At 40.0% G+C, this 13,226-nt stretch overlaps 1 protein-coding gene across 4 annotated transcripts in view; it reads right to left on the bottom strand.

Annotated features, from left to right (window-relative positions):
* LOC143279963 (tyrosine-protein kinase yes-like) overlaps window positions 1-9,277 on the bottom strand; it is a 32,298-nt gene extending 23,021 nt beyond the window's left edge. Inside the window, exons 1-4 of one of the 4 annotated variants that reach the window (XM_076584345.1) lie at window positions 5,627-9,277; window positions 4,670-4,912; window positions 2,108-2,204; window positions 756-860 (exon numbers count right to left, since the gene is read on the bottom strand). In XM_076584345.1, coding sequence (XP_076440460.1) covers window positions 756-860; window positions 2,108-2,204; window positions 4,670-4,859 — 392 coding nt within the window. In that variant the 5' untranslated portion in view covers window positions 4,860-4,912; window positions 5,627-9,277. The remainder of the gene's footprint in view (window positions 1-755; window positions 861-2,107; window positions 2,205-4,669; window positions 4,913-5,626) is intronic. The other 3 variants (XM_076584346.1, XM_076584349.1, XM_076584347.1) reach the window with 3 other exon arrangements.
* Between the last annotated feature and the right edge of the window lie 3,949 nt (window positions 9,278-13,226).

Below are 13,226 nucleotides of genomic sequence, written 5' to 3'. Positions count from 1 at the left end.
GCTAAATGTTTGTGTTCTGTTGCATCATCAAAGTGGATTTTTCTCCAGAATTTTGCAGTGTCAACTGACATGAAGCATGCATTCCATTAGAAATACAGAGCTGATCACCCATGGTGATTGTTAAAGGATCGCAGTTCAGCTTGCCTCATTTGCAAGTCTGGTTCAAAGACAAAGGCAAGCATATCAAAGCTTAAGGTGAAGGACTGATCTTTCACCTTATGTAAATGTTGTGACTTTCGTGTGATTCAGGGCAGAGAAGAACATGATGGAAAGATGTCCAGCAGTTTGGTCAAATAGCGTCACCCACAGTGGTACATGTGTACTGTCAGTAACGTCATTTGCTGTGGTAAACTGGTGCTGCTGTCATTTGTCACCTGAAGCGGTGAAAGGGATCAGGCAAATTTGGTGTTGACAGACAAGCATTTCTAGAGAAAATGATTTGAATAAAGTTTACCATGGAGACACAGACACAGACACACACAGACACAGACACACATACACACACACACACACAGAAACACACATACACACAGACACATACACACGCACACACACGCGCGCACACACACACGCACACACACACACACAAACATGGACAATCCAAAGAGGGTTGTTACACTTTGTTTACACACATGACAGAAATCAATCAATGGCTAAGGTGGCTCAAGACATAGCCAAAATGAAACAAACAAAATAAGAATTGAAGGAACAATGAAAGACACAACAGAGACAAAACCAGGACCACAGTCACTCACTCTTGGGCTTGTGGAGTGCCATCATCTGTGCAAACATAGTTGCAGGGAACATAACCTCGCTGGCCATTCTTCAGGTGCAGGGCCAACCACCAGTCACCATTTTGTCTGGTATCAGAGGATCTGAATCAGCAATGCCTTGAACACACTAATCTTAATTCAAACATGGATTTTTTTCAACAGATGGTAAACAAAAAAAACAAAACAAAACCAGTAATGAACCCAAATATACACACAGATTCAAAATTCATGTTTGTTTACCGTAAAGTTCGGTCTATTGAGCGCACTGGTATATAAGCTGCACCCATTAAATTTTGGAAAAAATTGAACTTTATACATACATAAGCCGCACCGGTTTATAAGCCGCTTTTATTTCCAGTACCGGAACACATACTGATACTACAGAAAAGCTGTCGATACTGTCGGTTATGAAATAAACACAAGCGGGAACAACACAAAGAAAAGCAAGCGAAAATAATGCTAGTGCCACAAAAAAATAATAAATAAACACAACGAAAATAAGATCCATAATTTAGGATAGTCACATTTATTCAACGTCATCCTGCTCACTGAATCCACTAAAATCTTCGTCTTCAGTGTCCGAGTTGAAGAGAACCAGCACAGCTTCCTCTGCCATCTTGTCACTGACTTCAGCCTCGCTTTCACTTCATGAACATGAAGGTGGAGGTCGCTGCTGGTTTGTTGCTTGTACTGTCGTCTGCTAGGTCGATCTCCTTCAATTTGAAGGCTGCATCATAGGCATAACGTCACGTTTTCAGCATGATGAGGGTGTATGCTTGAGCAGAGTAGAACTGAATGCTGATCTGAAGGCTTTAATGTGTGCGGATTTGATTTATAAAACGTGAACAGTTAGCACACTATCCTGAAGCTCATCCAAAAATTCATGGACAGAAATCATGATTTTGGTGAGTTGAAGGGCAGCTAAGAATAGACGAGAACGTGACACTCCTGGGATCGTTAAAATCTGCAAATAAGCCGCATCATTGTATAAGCCGCAGAGGTTGAAGCTAGGGTAAAAAGTCACGGCTTATAGACCAAACTTTACGGTATATGCAGATGTAAATCTAACTGATCTGAAACCATATTTATTGGTCAATTCTTTTTCTTTGCTTTGTGATATGGTGATGAGAGGCCTTGGGAAGACCACACATAGACACACTATACTTATACACAAACTATACATATATATACACAATACATGCACACTATATACACATATTACATACACACAGGGACAGTCACATACAACAACACACTCACTATGTGATTCACTAATTCAACAAGACACGCACTGAAGAAGTTATTTCAAAACAGACCAGATAATAATATCTTACGAATTGTCATCAACTTGGAGACGATCCCCCTTCCTGAACGACAAATCATCTTCATTGATGCCATCAAAGTCGTATATTGCTCGCACAATCAACACATCTGAAAGAACAAAAGAAAATGATTACAACAACTATAGTATATAAACAACATGCTATCAAAATAACCATATCTGAAATAAAAATGTTTAAAAATGCAAAGACGGCTTTGGTAGCCAAGTGTATATATGTTTTACTTTACAGTATTCAATGTACTTACTTATTTCTGAATTTCGTGTTAACTATTTTACTTCAATTTTTATGTTAATGTTTTACACTACCTAAGGTAGGCTCAGCTGTCTCTGCTCTTTAAAAAAGAAAACAAGAGAGGCAAGGCCTTCAAGACTCACTTGTGATACACTTTTAAAAAAAAATCCAAGCTTTTTATGTATTGAGTGTAATTTCAAAATGTAATGTTTAAGATGAGAAAGATCAGTTTAAAGCAAATTAACTCCCCTAGCATTACAGAGTAATTTCCCTTTTTTACTATCAGCACCAAAACGTTTGCAAAATAAATAAAACTTCCATGCTTAGCAAAAGAAGTTCCTGTTTGAACAAAAAATGATAATAATGACTGCTCTAGCTGTTGGGTCAGAATATCAGATCAAAGTGCCAAGTTTAGAGAATACAAAAAATATAAATATAACAGTAAATGCAGTTTGCTTATAATTAGGCTTCATTCTTTTTTTTTTGTGCCCATCCCAGAGGCGCAATATTGTTTAAAGCAAGATGACTGGAAAGAACTGAATTTTTCCTATTTTTATGCCAAATTTGGTGTCAACTGACAAAGTAGTTGCAGAGAAAATGTCAATGTTAAAGTTTACCACGGACACACAGACACACACACACACACACAGACAACCGAACACCAGGTTAAAACATAGACTTACTTTGTTTACACAAGTGAGTCAAAAAGGCAGAAGTGGTGTCATGTGCATAGATCCATCTGCATACTTTGACACCTACTTGAAACTGAAAGAATGCAAAATTAACTAGTCATCGTGGTGAAATGGTTAGCATCATGGACTGACAGCTGGAAGATGTGTATATCAGTGTACATGAGAGTCACAGCCCATGAAGAAGAAGAAGAAATCAGTCTATCTTGTGTCATCTTTTCATTTAATTTTCAGAAATGGCTAAGTCCCAGAACAACAGAGTTACTCAATAATCATGCTCATTTCAAGGAAAGATAATTCAGAATTACCTGATAATCATACAGGAATTTCCTTTTTACATGTGGCCACCAAACTCTTAACAAGAATACATAGCAAAAACTTACTAAATAGATGGATGACAATGGAAAAGTTGTTGAAGAGCAGGCTTCATAAAATCGTATTTAATGATTAATCAGAACTACACCTTATCATCTTTTGTTGAGAAATGTTTGAGTCGAAAAAGCAGATAATTGTATGCAGCTTTCAAAGATCTGAGAAAGGCTTTTGATTCAGCCAAACATGCTTCCTTGTTTCCAACTTTATATTCCTTTATGTCCTTCACAGATTCTTATAACATATACAATTAGAAAAGTGTCAATTGTATTTGTTGCATTTCTCCCGGAAGACTGCAATGTGTCTTTTTTTTTTTTTTTTTTTAAGGGAAATCTTTTTTCTAAAATCATGTGTAATCTAAAATACTTACCATGACACACTTTAACCATCAGACCTCTGCCAGAGTCTGCACCAATGGGTCAAGCTATTATATGTGGAGTAGTGGCCTAGGGGTAACGCGTCCACCTAGCAAGCAAGAGAATCTGCGCATATGGGATCAAATCCCACACTCCCAAGTAATTTCTCCCCCTCACCTTGAGTGGTGGTCTGAATGCTAGTCATTCAGATGAGATGGTAAGCTGTGGTCCAGTGTGTAGCATGCACTGTACATAAAAGAACACATGGCAACAAATTCAGTCGAAATATCAATACTGATAGCAAAACAAATACACATGCAGGCAGAAAACACACACACACGCACGCACGCACACATATATACATATATGGAGAGAGAGAGAGAGAGAGTGATGGCCTAGAGGTAACATGTCCGCCTAGGAAGTGAGAGAATCTGAGCACTCTGGTTCGAATCACAGCTCAGCCACCGATATTTTCTCCCCCTCCACTAGACCTTGAGTGGTGGTCTGGATGCTAGTCAATCAGATGAGACGATAAACCGAGGTCCCGTGTGCAGCATTCACTTCACACACATAAAAGAACCCACGGCAACAAAAGGATTGTTCCTGGCAAAATTTGGTAGAAAAATCCACTTCGATAGGAAAAACAAATAAAAACTGCATGCAGGAAAAAATGCACAAAAAAAGGGTGGCACTGTAGCGTAGCAACGCACTCACCCTGGGGAGAGCAGCCCAAATTTCACACAGAGAAATCTGTTGTGATAAAAAAAAGAAATACAAATACAATATATGTATGGGTTGTACTGTACTGTAACAACACACTCTCCCTGGGGAGCAGCCAGAGTTTCATGCAGAGAAATCCACTGAAAATGGTGAAGAGACCAACAATACAACAGGTGTAAATAAACCTTTTTGGGCCGGCACCGTGGGCAGTGGTCTGATGATGGGAGGGCTCGCTGTGGGCTGAGGGGACTGACTGGTGGGTGAAGGAAGGCTGAAGCTGGCTCCATTGAACTGAGAGGCAGATGGAAGCTGCAGCAAGTCTCTGTCTGGTGTCTTGGTGGTGGTCTTGTCCTTCTTCTTGCAGCAGTTCCCCATCTTGCTTCATGGTTTACACGGGAGTTATTGCATCACTGGTGAATTTTGGTTCTCTGTCATCACAACCAAAAGAAAATGATAGCGTCAGTTGTACTGATTTGTCATGGTCAATTTCTTCCACTCTTCTATCTTGTCATTCCACAGTAATTGTTCCTCACTGTGTGTTCTGCACTTTAATAATTACATGATTTAAGACAGCGACAAATCAAACTTATGATGCTATCAAATGTGATGTTTTAAAATGAACAAGTAACATGTACCTGCATGATTTTTTTTTCCAGCTGGCATTTAAGGCATCTTACAAAAAAATAATCCATTCAATATTTATCAGTGTAATATGTAATATGAGCATGGATACACACACACACACACACACACACACACACAAACCACCAGTACCACAAACAAGAACAACGAATATGCAGGTAATGAAGTCAAAAAATAGGTGTAAATCACACACAGAGAGACACAGAAACACAGACACACACACACACAAACATCTGTACACAAATCTGGTGCTTACTAATTAAGCAGATACAAAGACATGCACGGCTAAAACACTTATAAAGCACAATCTCAGACACACATCAGCAGCACCGCCCACATTCTCTCTCTCCCCTCTCTCTCTCTCTCTCACACACACACACACAAACACACACACACACTTGTACATAAATTTGATGCATACAAATGATGCACATACAAAGGCATGCACCGCTGAAAAAATAACAAATACTATTTCTCACACACACACATCACCAACACACAATGGCAAGCACAGCGGAAGAGGGAACGGAAAAGGTGAGGGATGGGGAGGGGGGCCACAGCTATCCTCAGGCCAGCACAGGGTTGGTAACCATGTCAACTTCGTCCACTTATCAGCTGGCTCCACCATACTGCTGCTGCTGCTGTTGCAGCACGGAAACGGTCGTCCTTGACAACCTTAAACATTGTGTTTCCCGTCAGTCAGTCACCTGACACTGCTTCCTCCCACCGTCTGTAATGAGCAACTCACCCTCTTCAAGAGAAGTGCGCCATCTGTGCTCAACAGATAATAATTAACAATTAACACAGTCCCAGATTCATGAAGGCCTTGTTTTCTGATGATGATAATGTACAAGTTCTACAACTCAGTTATTCTGGTGCACTGACACTGTGAAGATAAAAAAATAAATTAATTGATTTTGTTGTTGTTGTTTGTTAACAGTCTCACTTTCAAGGTCATGTTCTGATGATGATAATGTATACTATAAGTGGTTTTTTGTTTTGTTTTTTTTGTATTTGTTTGTTTGTTTTTTAAAAACAAATTAAACGTCATTAAATTTTTGTCTGTTGAACAGTCTCAGTTTCACAAAGGCCCTGTTCATATGATGATGATGTATAAATGTCTTATTTTTTTGTTGTTGTTTTCCATGACAATGATTCTGATTTGTTAACACTGTAACAATAGGACAATACATAGATTTTGTGTGTGCATGTGTGTGTGTGTCTGTGTCTGTGTTTCTGACCTATTCACCACTGAAGAATGTGTGTACCAGGGCAGCACTGTCAAGACACAATGGGGGGAGCAGGCAGTGCCATCAAGAGCCATCTCAGCAAGGCCAGAATCACCTTCAGAATGCTGAACATCTGGAGATCCCCCAGTACAGCACCAACACCAAGCTGAGATTGTACCCGACCTGGGTACTTCCTCCACTGCTCTATGGCAAAGAATACTGGAAGATGACAGAGTGACCAAACTAAGTTGTCAACTTTCCACATGAAACGCCTCCAAAGAACCCTGTGAATCTTCTGTCCCAATACCATGTCCACTTGACAGCAACTCGCCCAGTACAATCAAGAGCTCATGAAGACCATCATTGTGAGAAGGTAGTGGAAATGAACAGGACATGCCATGTGAAGACAGCAAGGTCACCAGGACAGTCCTTCAGTGGACACAAGAAGGTAGACGCAAGTGAGGAAGGCCAAAGAACACCTGACACAGAAGAGCTAAAGGAGAACTCAGAACCCTTGAGGACACCTCGGGTACCATTCAGAGACTGGCCCAAAATAGACATGAGTGGTGGATCTTCGTTGCTGCTATGCATACATGCCAGAGGGCATAATGGGCACTTTGTGTGTTTTTCTGTTGTGGCAACTGCTTTTCGTTAAGGCTGTACAATGTTTTGGTAGGTCTCTGAGAGTGTATTCAATTTCCAGTTTCACTATCAAATGTCTATTCATAAACTCTGAAACTGTCACATAACACACACACACACACACACACATACTCATGCACGCACACACGCGTCCAACAACAAAAACCAGCAACAACAAAAAATTAACTAACTGGCAGTAGAACTGATGGTCTAAATGTGAAATGCAGATAATAATTAACAATCCTTGGAATTTTAAACTTATATGGCATTCCTGTAAAATGTGAGAAGAAAATAATTTGATTTAAACAACACATAAAAATTTCATAGTTTCATATTTTCTGAGCTATGAGATGGACCAGGAAAACTGGGGGGACATCACCCATGGAAGGTAGAGGTCAGAAAGCAATGGTCATCAACTGATCAAAGTGCATACTTTGAGCCAAGCATGAGATTAATGCACATGCCCAGTGACCCCATGAAAAATAGGCACGTGACAAATGATGAAAAGTATGTGGCAATGGCTTGGGCATGCCAAGCGTCTGAGGCCCTATGTTTTAATGACTATAACCACATACCTCCTGGTCTATTTGATTGGCTTCTGGTGAAAATGTTTGTTTTTCTACATAAAACAATACCTTTTGTGTGTGTATTGTTTGCAAACATACATACATATAAGGTAAACTTCTAACCTGCAGTCTGCATATTTTTTTATTAAGAATTTTTCTTTAACCCAAAAAGCAAAAAAAAAAAACATGCAGAAACAAACGATTTTATTTTCTTAAAATGAATTTTCACTTTATTCTAGTTTACTGAGACTGGTGGTGTTTATGTGTATTTGTATTTGTATTACTCATTTTGTCACAACAGATTTCTCAGTGTGAAATTCAGGCTGCTTTCCCCAGGGAGAGTGCGTCACTACACTGACAGCACCACCCCATTTTTTCTGACAGCACCACCCCATTTTTTCTGCCTGCAGTTTTATTTGTTTTTCTATCAAAGTGAATTTTTCTAAAGAATTTTGCCGGGGACAACCCTTTTGTTGCCATGGGTTCTTTTACATGCACTAAATGCATGCTGCACACATTACCTCTGTTTATCGTCTCATCCAGATGACTTATTTGTTTTTTGGGTTTTTTTCCAACAACTGATGTGTGTGTGTGTGTGTGTGTGTGTGTGTGTGTTCTCTGTTAAAATGCACAACTTATATAACTTTTTCATACTGTATTTGTAATAGATATAAGATACTATGTTTGCATAAAATATTTCCCTTTTTTGTGTGTGTGTGTTGTTGTTGTTGTTGCTGTTGTTGTTGTTGCTTGTTTGCTATCAAGACCTATATTATACAGGATAATCTGTCTGCTCCACTTGTCACAATTTTACCCCAAAAATGGACTTTTTTGTGTGTGTGTCTTTTTTTCCTTTTTTTTTTTTTTCTTCTTCTTTTTTGTGGGGGGTTGATCTTTTTTTCACCCTTGAAAAGAACGTTCTTTTCTTTCCATAACTTGTTTTCTTTTATGAAACTTTATTGTACAATCAATGACGCACAACAACAATTTGAACAAATCAAATTACTGACACTTCGTTGTAAGGGCTTGTTTTGTTTCTTTCAGCAAAAAAAATCAAACAAACAAAATGTGTTTTTGGTATAAAATTTGTTGCAGTATGTAGTAAACCTGTCGTTCCACTTCCAAAATGGAACAATGTATTCTTTAAAATAATTATTTGGAAAAAAAAACCGTTCTCCTCTAATCAAATCCTTTTTCGTTCTCTTTGCTTCTTTAGTTTGTTTATCTGCATATGTTCTCAAGTGCACATTTGAAATTGGATTTCCAACTCTTTTCCATGGTACGTATTCCTTCGATAACGTTTTGTCAAAAACGTACGTTGTCACTGTATAAGCCATCTTTTGCGGTGACACCAATTCTCAGAATGACAATGCGCACGTTGTTAATTATTCCCACAATTAATGAAGCCATTATCCATTCCAACAGAATATGATATTGATGACTGAACCAACAGTCAGAAATGACCAAACACTCACCTGCAGTCCACACTTTCAAATAATGCACTGCCATCAAGAACTTAATCAAAACAATAAATATAAAACACTTACAAACTTGCAGTACTAACCAGGAAGTTCACTCAGCGCGGAAACGATACCGATTTTGTCGTCTGCGCTTGCCGCGCCTCTGACGTTCGTCAAGTGATGGGGTGTTCGCTTGTGCACTTTCCGGTGCACGGACACGGGCAAAGCCTTCCCGAGACGGGCCATAGCCATAGCCATATACATACATACATACATATATATATATTTGGTCTATGGCTACTGAGATATATATATATATATATATATATATATCAGTAGCCATAGACCATAATAGTAGACGGCTCGAGGCTCGGAATCAAGACGCCATTTTGAGCTGCTCTCTCCCAAGGCAAGTAAGCGCCCTGCTTTGCCTGTTGTGTGTATGGACTCTACAAGGCAGGAGTTAAGAGTCGAATGAGTTAAGAGTTAAAGAAATACTATTTTTGCATTCATGCGCAGTTGACTTAAAGAGATAGACTAGAGTGAAGATATTTTAATATATTAAATGAACAACTATCTCAGTCTTTATGTACATCTGTCAGTCCATATTGTTTTTAATTAGTACCGTGGCTAGCTGACCATGCACTGTAGCCATTTCAATCAGTGTTTTGACAGGGCAGAAATACACACACACACACACACACACACACACACACACACACAGAGTGGCGCCGCGGGCGAAATGAACAATCACAAACAAAAAATAACTAATATTTTCTTAAAATTTTGTTTGTTGTTGCATGGTGGTTTGTTTGTTCGTTCTTGTTTTTGTTGTTGTTTTGCTTTTCTGTTTTGTTTTGTTTGTCAGTTTGTTCTGGTTTTGTGTGTGTGTGTTTCCCAAGTCAGTATCTGAGACTATACATGAACAGAATTTTCACAATTGAAAGCTGAAAACGAAAGGACCTTGCTCACTGGTGCCCGTTGAAGCTTAGTTATCACTAATACCACCATTTCGAACATAACTAACTGTATACGTGCAACCGAAAACAAATCCTCGCACTCAGGTGACAGACCGATGCAAGCAGGTAAACACTCGACCGGGTTAGTATTTTCTGGTAAGTATAGGCTACTCTCAATTTAAATAGCAATGTATACAGTTCTAATGGAAGTATAACCAGATGTTACAATAGTAATATCACTGTGTCTATCTGTCTGTTTGTCTGTGAAAAGTTACTCCATTCGTCAATCGCAATTTAGGAGAACTCTTGTTTGTACAGCTGAATGCATAAGAGAACACCATGTTGATATGTATATAGAACACATGTTTATTCTATGCCATGGAAGCAGTCCAATATGGCCGAATGTCATCTTCCCTTTCCAACACGCTCCCTTCTCAACAGCTAGTGCTTCCGGGCGTACTCCACGAGCCGCTCGCGCGCTGTTCGAGTGACGGTCCTTAACCAGTATTGTCGTCAGTCGTAATGTGGGTGTGATCAGTCTGGACAGTCTGATTGTTCACTCCACGGGTTGTTGATTGAATAAAATAGATTGTGCTTTCGATATTTGTAAATGAATTTCGACTCTCTTCGTCAGTTGGGTCCAACGCGCCGACCGGTTCATCGTCAAAAACGACGCGGGTACCCAGGCTTTGTGACTCAAATGCTATGTAGCCTACAAGAGCAGAGACCATCACCCCGGCCTCGACGAGCGACACAAATTTATCCGGAAGCTCACCACCCTATATAGGACTGTAAATAAAGTCCAGCAGAAAAGTTCCGAACTCCTGCCAAGTAAGACAACTGAACAGAAGATCCGGCAGACCAACAATGTGCAAGGATTATGTTTCAGCGGCAACTGAACACGCGGTGGAAAGAAGAACAGTTAAGAACAACAAAGGTTTTGCAATACCAGTTTGATAACTTTTTTTTTTCTTTTTTCAACAACCGTGAGTAGAATGGAACCACTGAACTGGACTATGAAGTTGTAAGTGCACTGAGGGGCCACTAACTGCAGCACTTGAGTAGCCGCATCGGAACTTCCCTGCCAGCTGCTGATTTCCATCACTAGCAAATAAAAAATGACAGAAAAAAAGCGCTGTCCAAAGTCCGTTGCGACAATGGTAAAATTTAATAGGCGTCTGAAACGTACTGATCCTGATCCTAAACTTGTGCTCACGGCTGATTGCTAGAAGTATGACAGAACTCAATATTCACTTAGATTTGTGTTGCATTTATCTTTATTTTACTGAATTAGGCGTGTATCTTCTTCCGAAATTAAAATGTCACTGATAAACGTGTATTCAATAAGTATCCAAAAGTTTTTGCACTGGGAATGTGTTCAGTTCACACCCACATCAAGTTAAGGACAACACGCAGTTAGGATCATATCACTCTCCTCTTGATCAGTGCGATTGTCAAAAATGACCAGCCGAAGCATTTCATACACCCACACGCACACACACACCACAGGGCATTAACACATGTGATATGACTGTTGATGTTCGTCAGTCCATTGAACAGAATGCTCTCTCTCTCTCTCTCTCTCTCTCTCGTAACTTCATGTGTGTTTGTTTTCAGTGCACGATAATTATTCTGTCAGGCATGAGAAGGTCACGGAACACAGGCACACGATATTCAGAAGATGTCAGTCTCACCAGGATGCGGTGTCGTCCCCAGGAAGTATCATGCAAATCACTGACTGGCGTTTTAATCAGATTCAACAGATCGAGGCTCTTTCAGATTTCAATCGGTTAAAAAAGATAAATGATAAATATAATGGTAATATGATGATAATAAAGCGTTGATGAAAAATTCAGAATATTTGACAATGAATTGGTAACTTCATTGAAGAGACACATATTCTAAAAGACGTGTTACAAAATAATCTGAATATCTTCAAGATGATAGACATGATTCTTTCGAGGGTTAACAAAGGGGAGAGAAAACTGGAATCAAGTAAACTTCGTAAAACGAATACCAAGTCTGGTGTTGCCCCAGACACCAAAAAATAGGGACTGGACCAGGCCACCGTGACATGATCTGTTTGTCTACCATCCACAAAGACTGGTACAGTGGTTATTATATGTACTAGAAACTCGACAGACGACGTTTCATGTGCACAATGTTGAGGGATTTATTGGCCACAAAGATACTATGTTAGTTTGTACATAATTTATTACTCCTGCATTTTGGAAAACAAAGCAAGGGGTGTATGGCATGGAAATATTGGAACAATTCATATTATACTGGATCGACAAAGTTCACATGATGATTTTGACGCACTAACAGCATGTGCGTGTGACAATCGCAATGTAAACGACGACGATGATGGCTTTGAAAATTTTGCATCTTTTTCGTGACTCATCAACATCTAGAAAATCACAAGATATACATATAAGACATGCATGTGTTTGGTAACCAATTGATTGAATTGTGCAGTATGTTTGACTGCATAATGTTAAATGGTTTCTGCAAAACAGACTTCGATTACTGTTATACATTTATAGTACTCTATGGATCAAGTACGGTCGATTATTTCATTGCATTGTTTGATTTATTCACATCTTATGATGGATATGCTTTCTTTGGCTGTGTCACACACTCCAGAAATCTGGGCAAGCCCAAAAGTCAGGAGACGTGGACTTTTAGGGTCGACACCGCGCAACACACACTCCCAAGAAGGACGCAGAAATCCGTGTACGATTTTACAACTTTTATTCACACAATCACACACATATGGGTACAGGACCTACTTCCTAAGCTATCCCCAAACCCAAACCCTCGCCCCCACCTAACTCTAAACCACCCCTCCTTAACCCACCTTTAACCCCCATGGGACAAAATCAAGAAACGAAAGAAAAACGAACCAAACACATACACACTCGCACATTCACTACACAACCGGCAACGTTCATTTAAACTCATCTGTCACTCGTTGACGGACTGAAAAATCCCTGCTCCAGGCTGGGAGTCGAACGCTAACTACAATCTCTCCCTCGACGTCCAGCTCACCCACAGAGCACCCCACCAGATGAGTCCGGGAGGTCGCGGCAAGCAGGGCAGGCTGCGGTCGAAGGTCGACGCCGAGGGACGATCTGGATCCCCAGGGTGCGACCCCAGGGTTTCGTGTCAGCGCTCGGCTCTTCAGGTGGAAGACCCCGAGGGGCGACCTCAGAGCTGGGACAGCAGAGCAGTCGGTTTGCCG

Source organism: Babylonia areolata, chromosome 3 (genome assembly GCF_041734735.1).
Source record: "Babylonia areolata isolate BAREFJ2019XMU chromosome 3, ASM4173473v1, whole genome shotgun sequence".
Taxonomy (NCBI): domain Eukaryota; kingdom Metazoa; phylum Mollusca; class Gastropoda; order Neogastropoda; family Buccinidae; genus Babylonia; species Babylonia areolata.
This window is presented reverse-complemented; position numbering and strand designations above follow the sequence as displayed.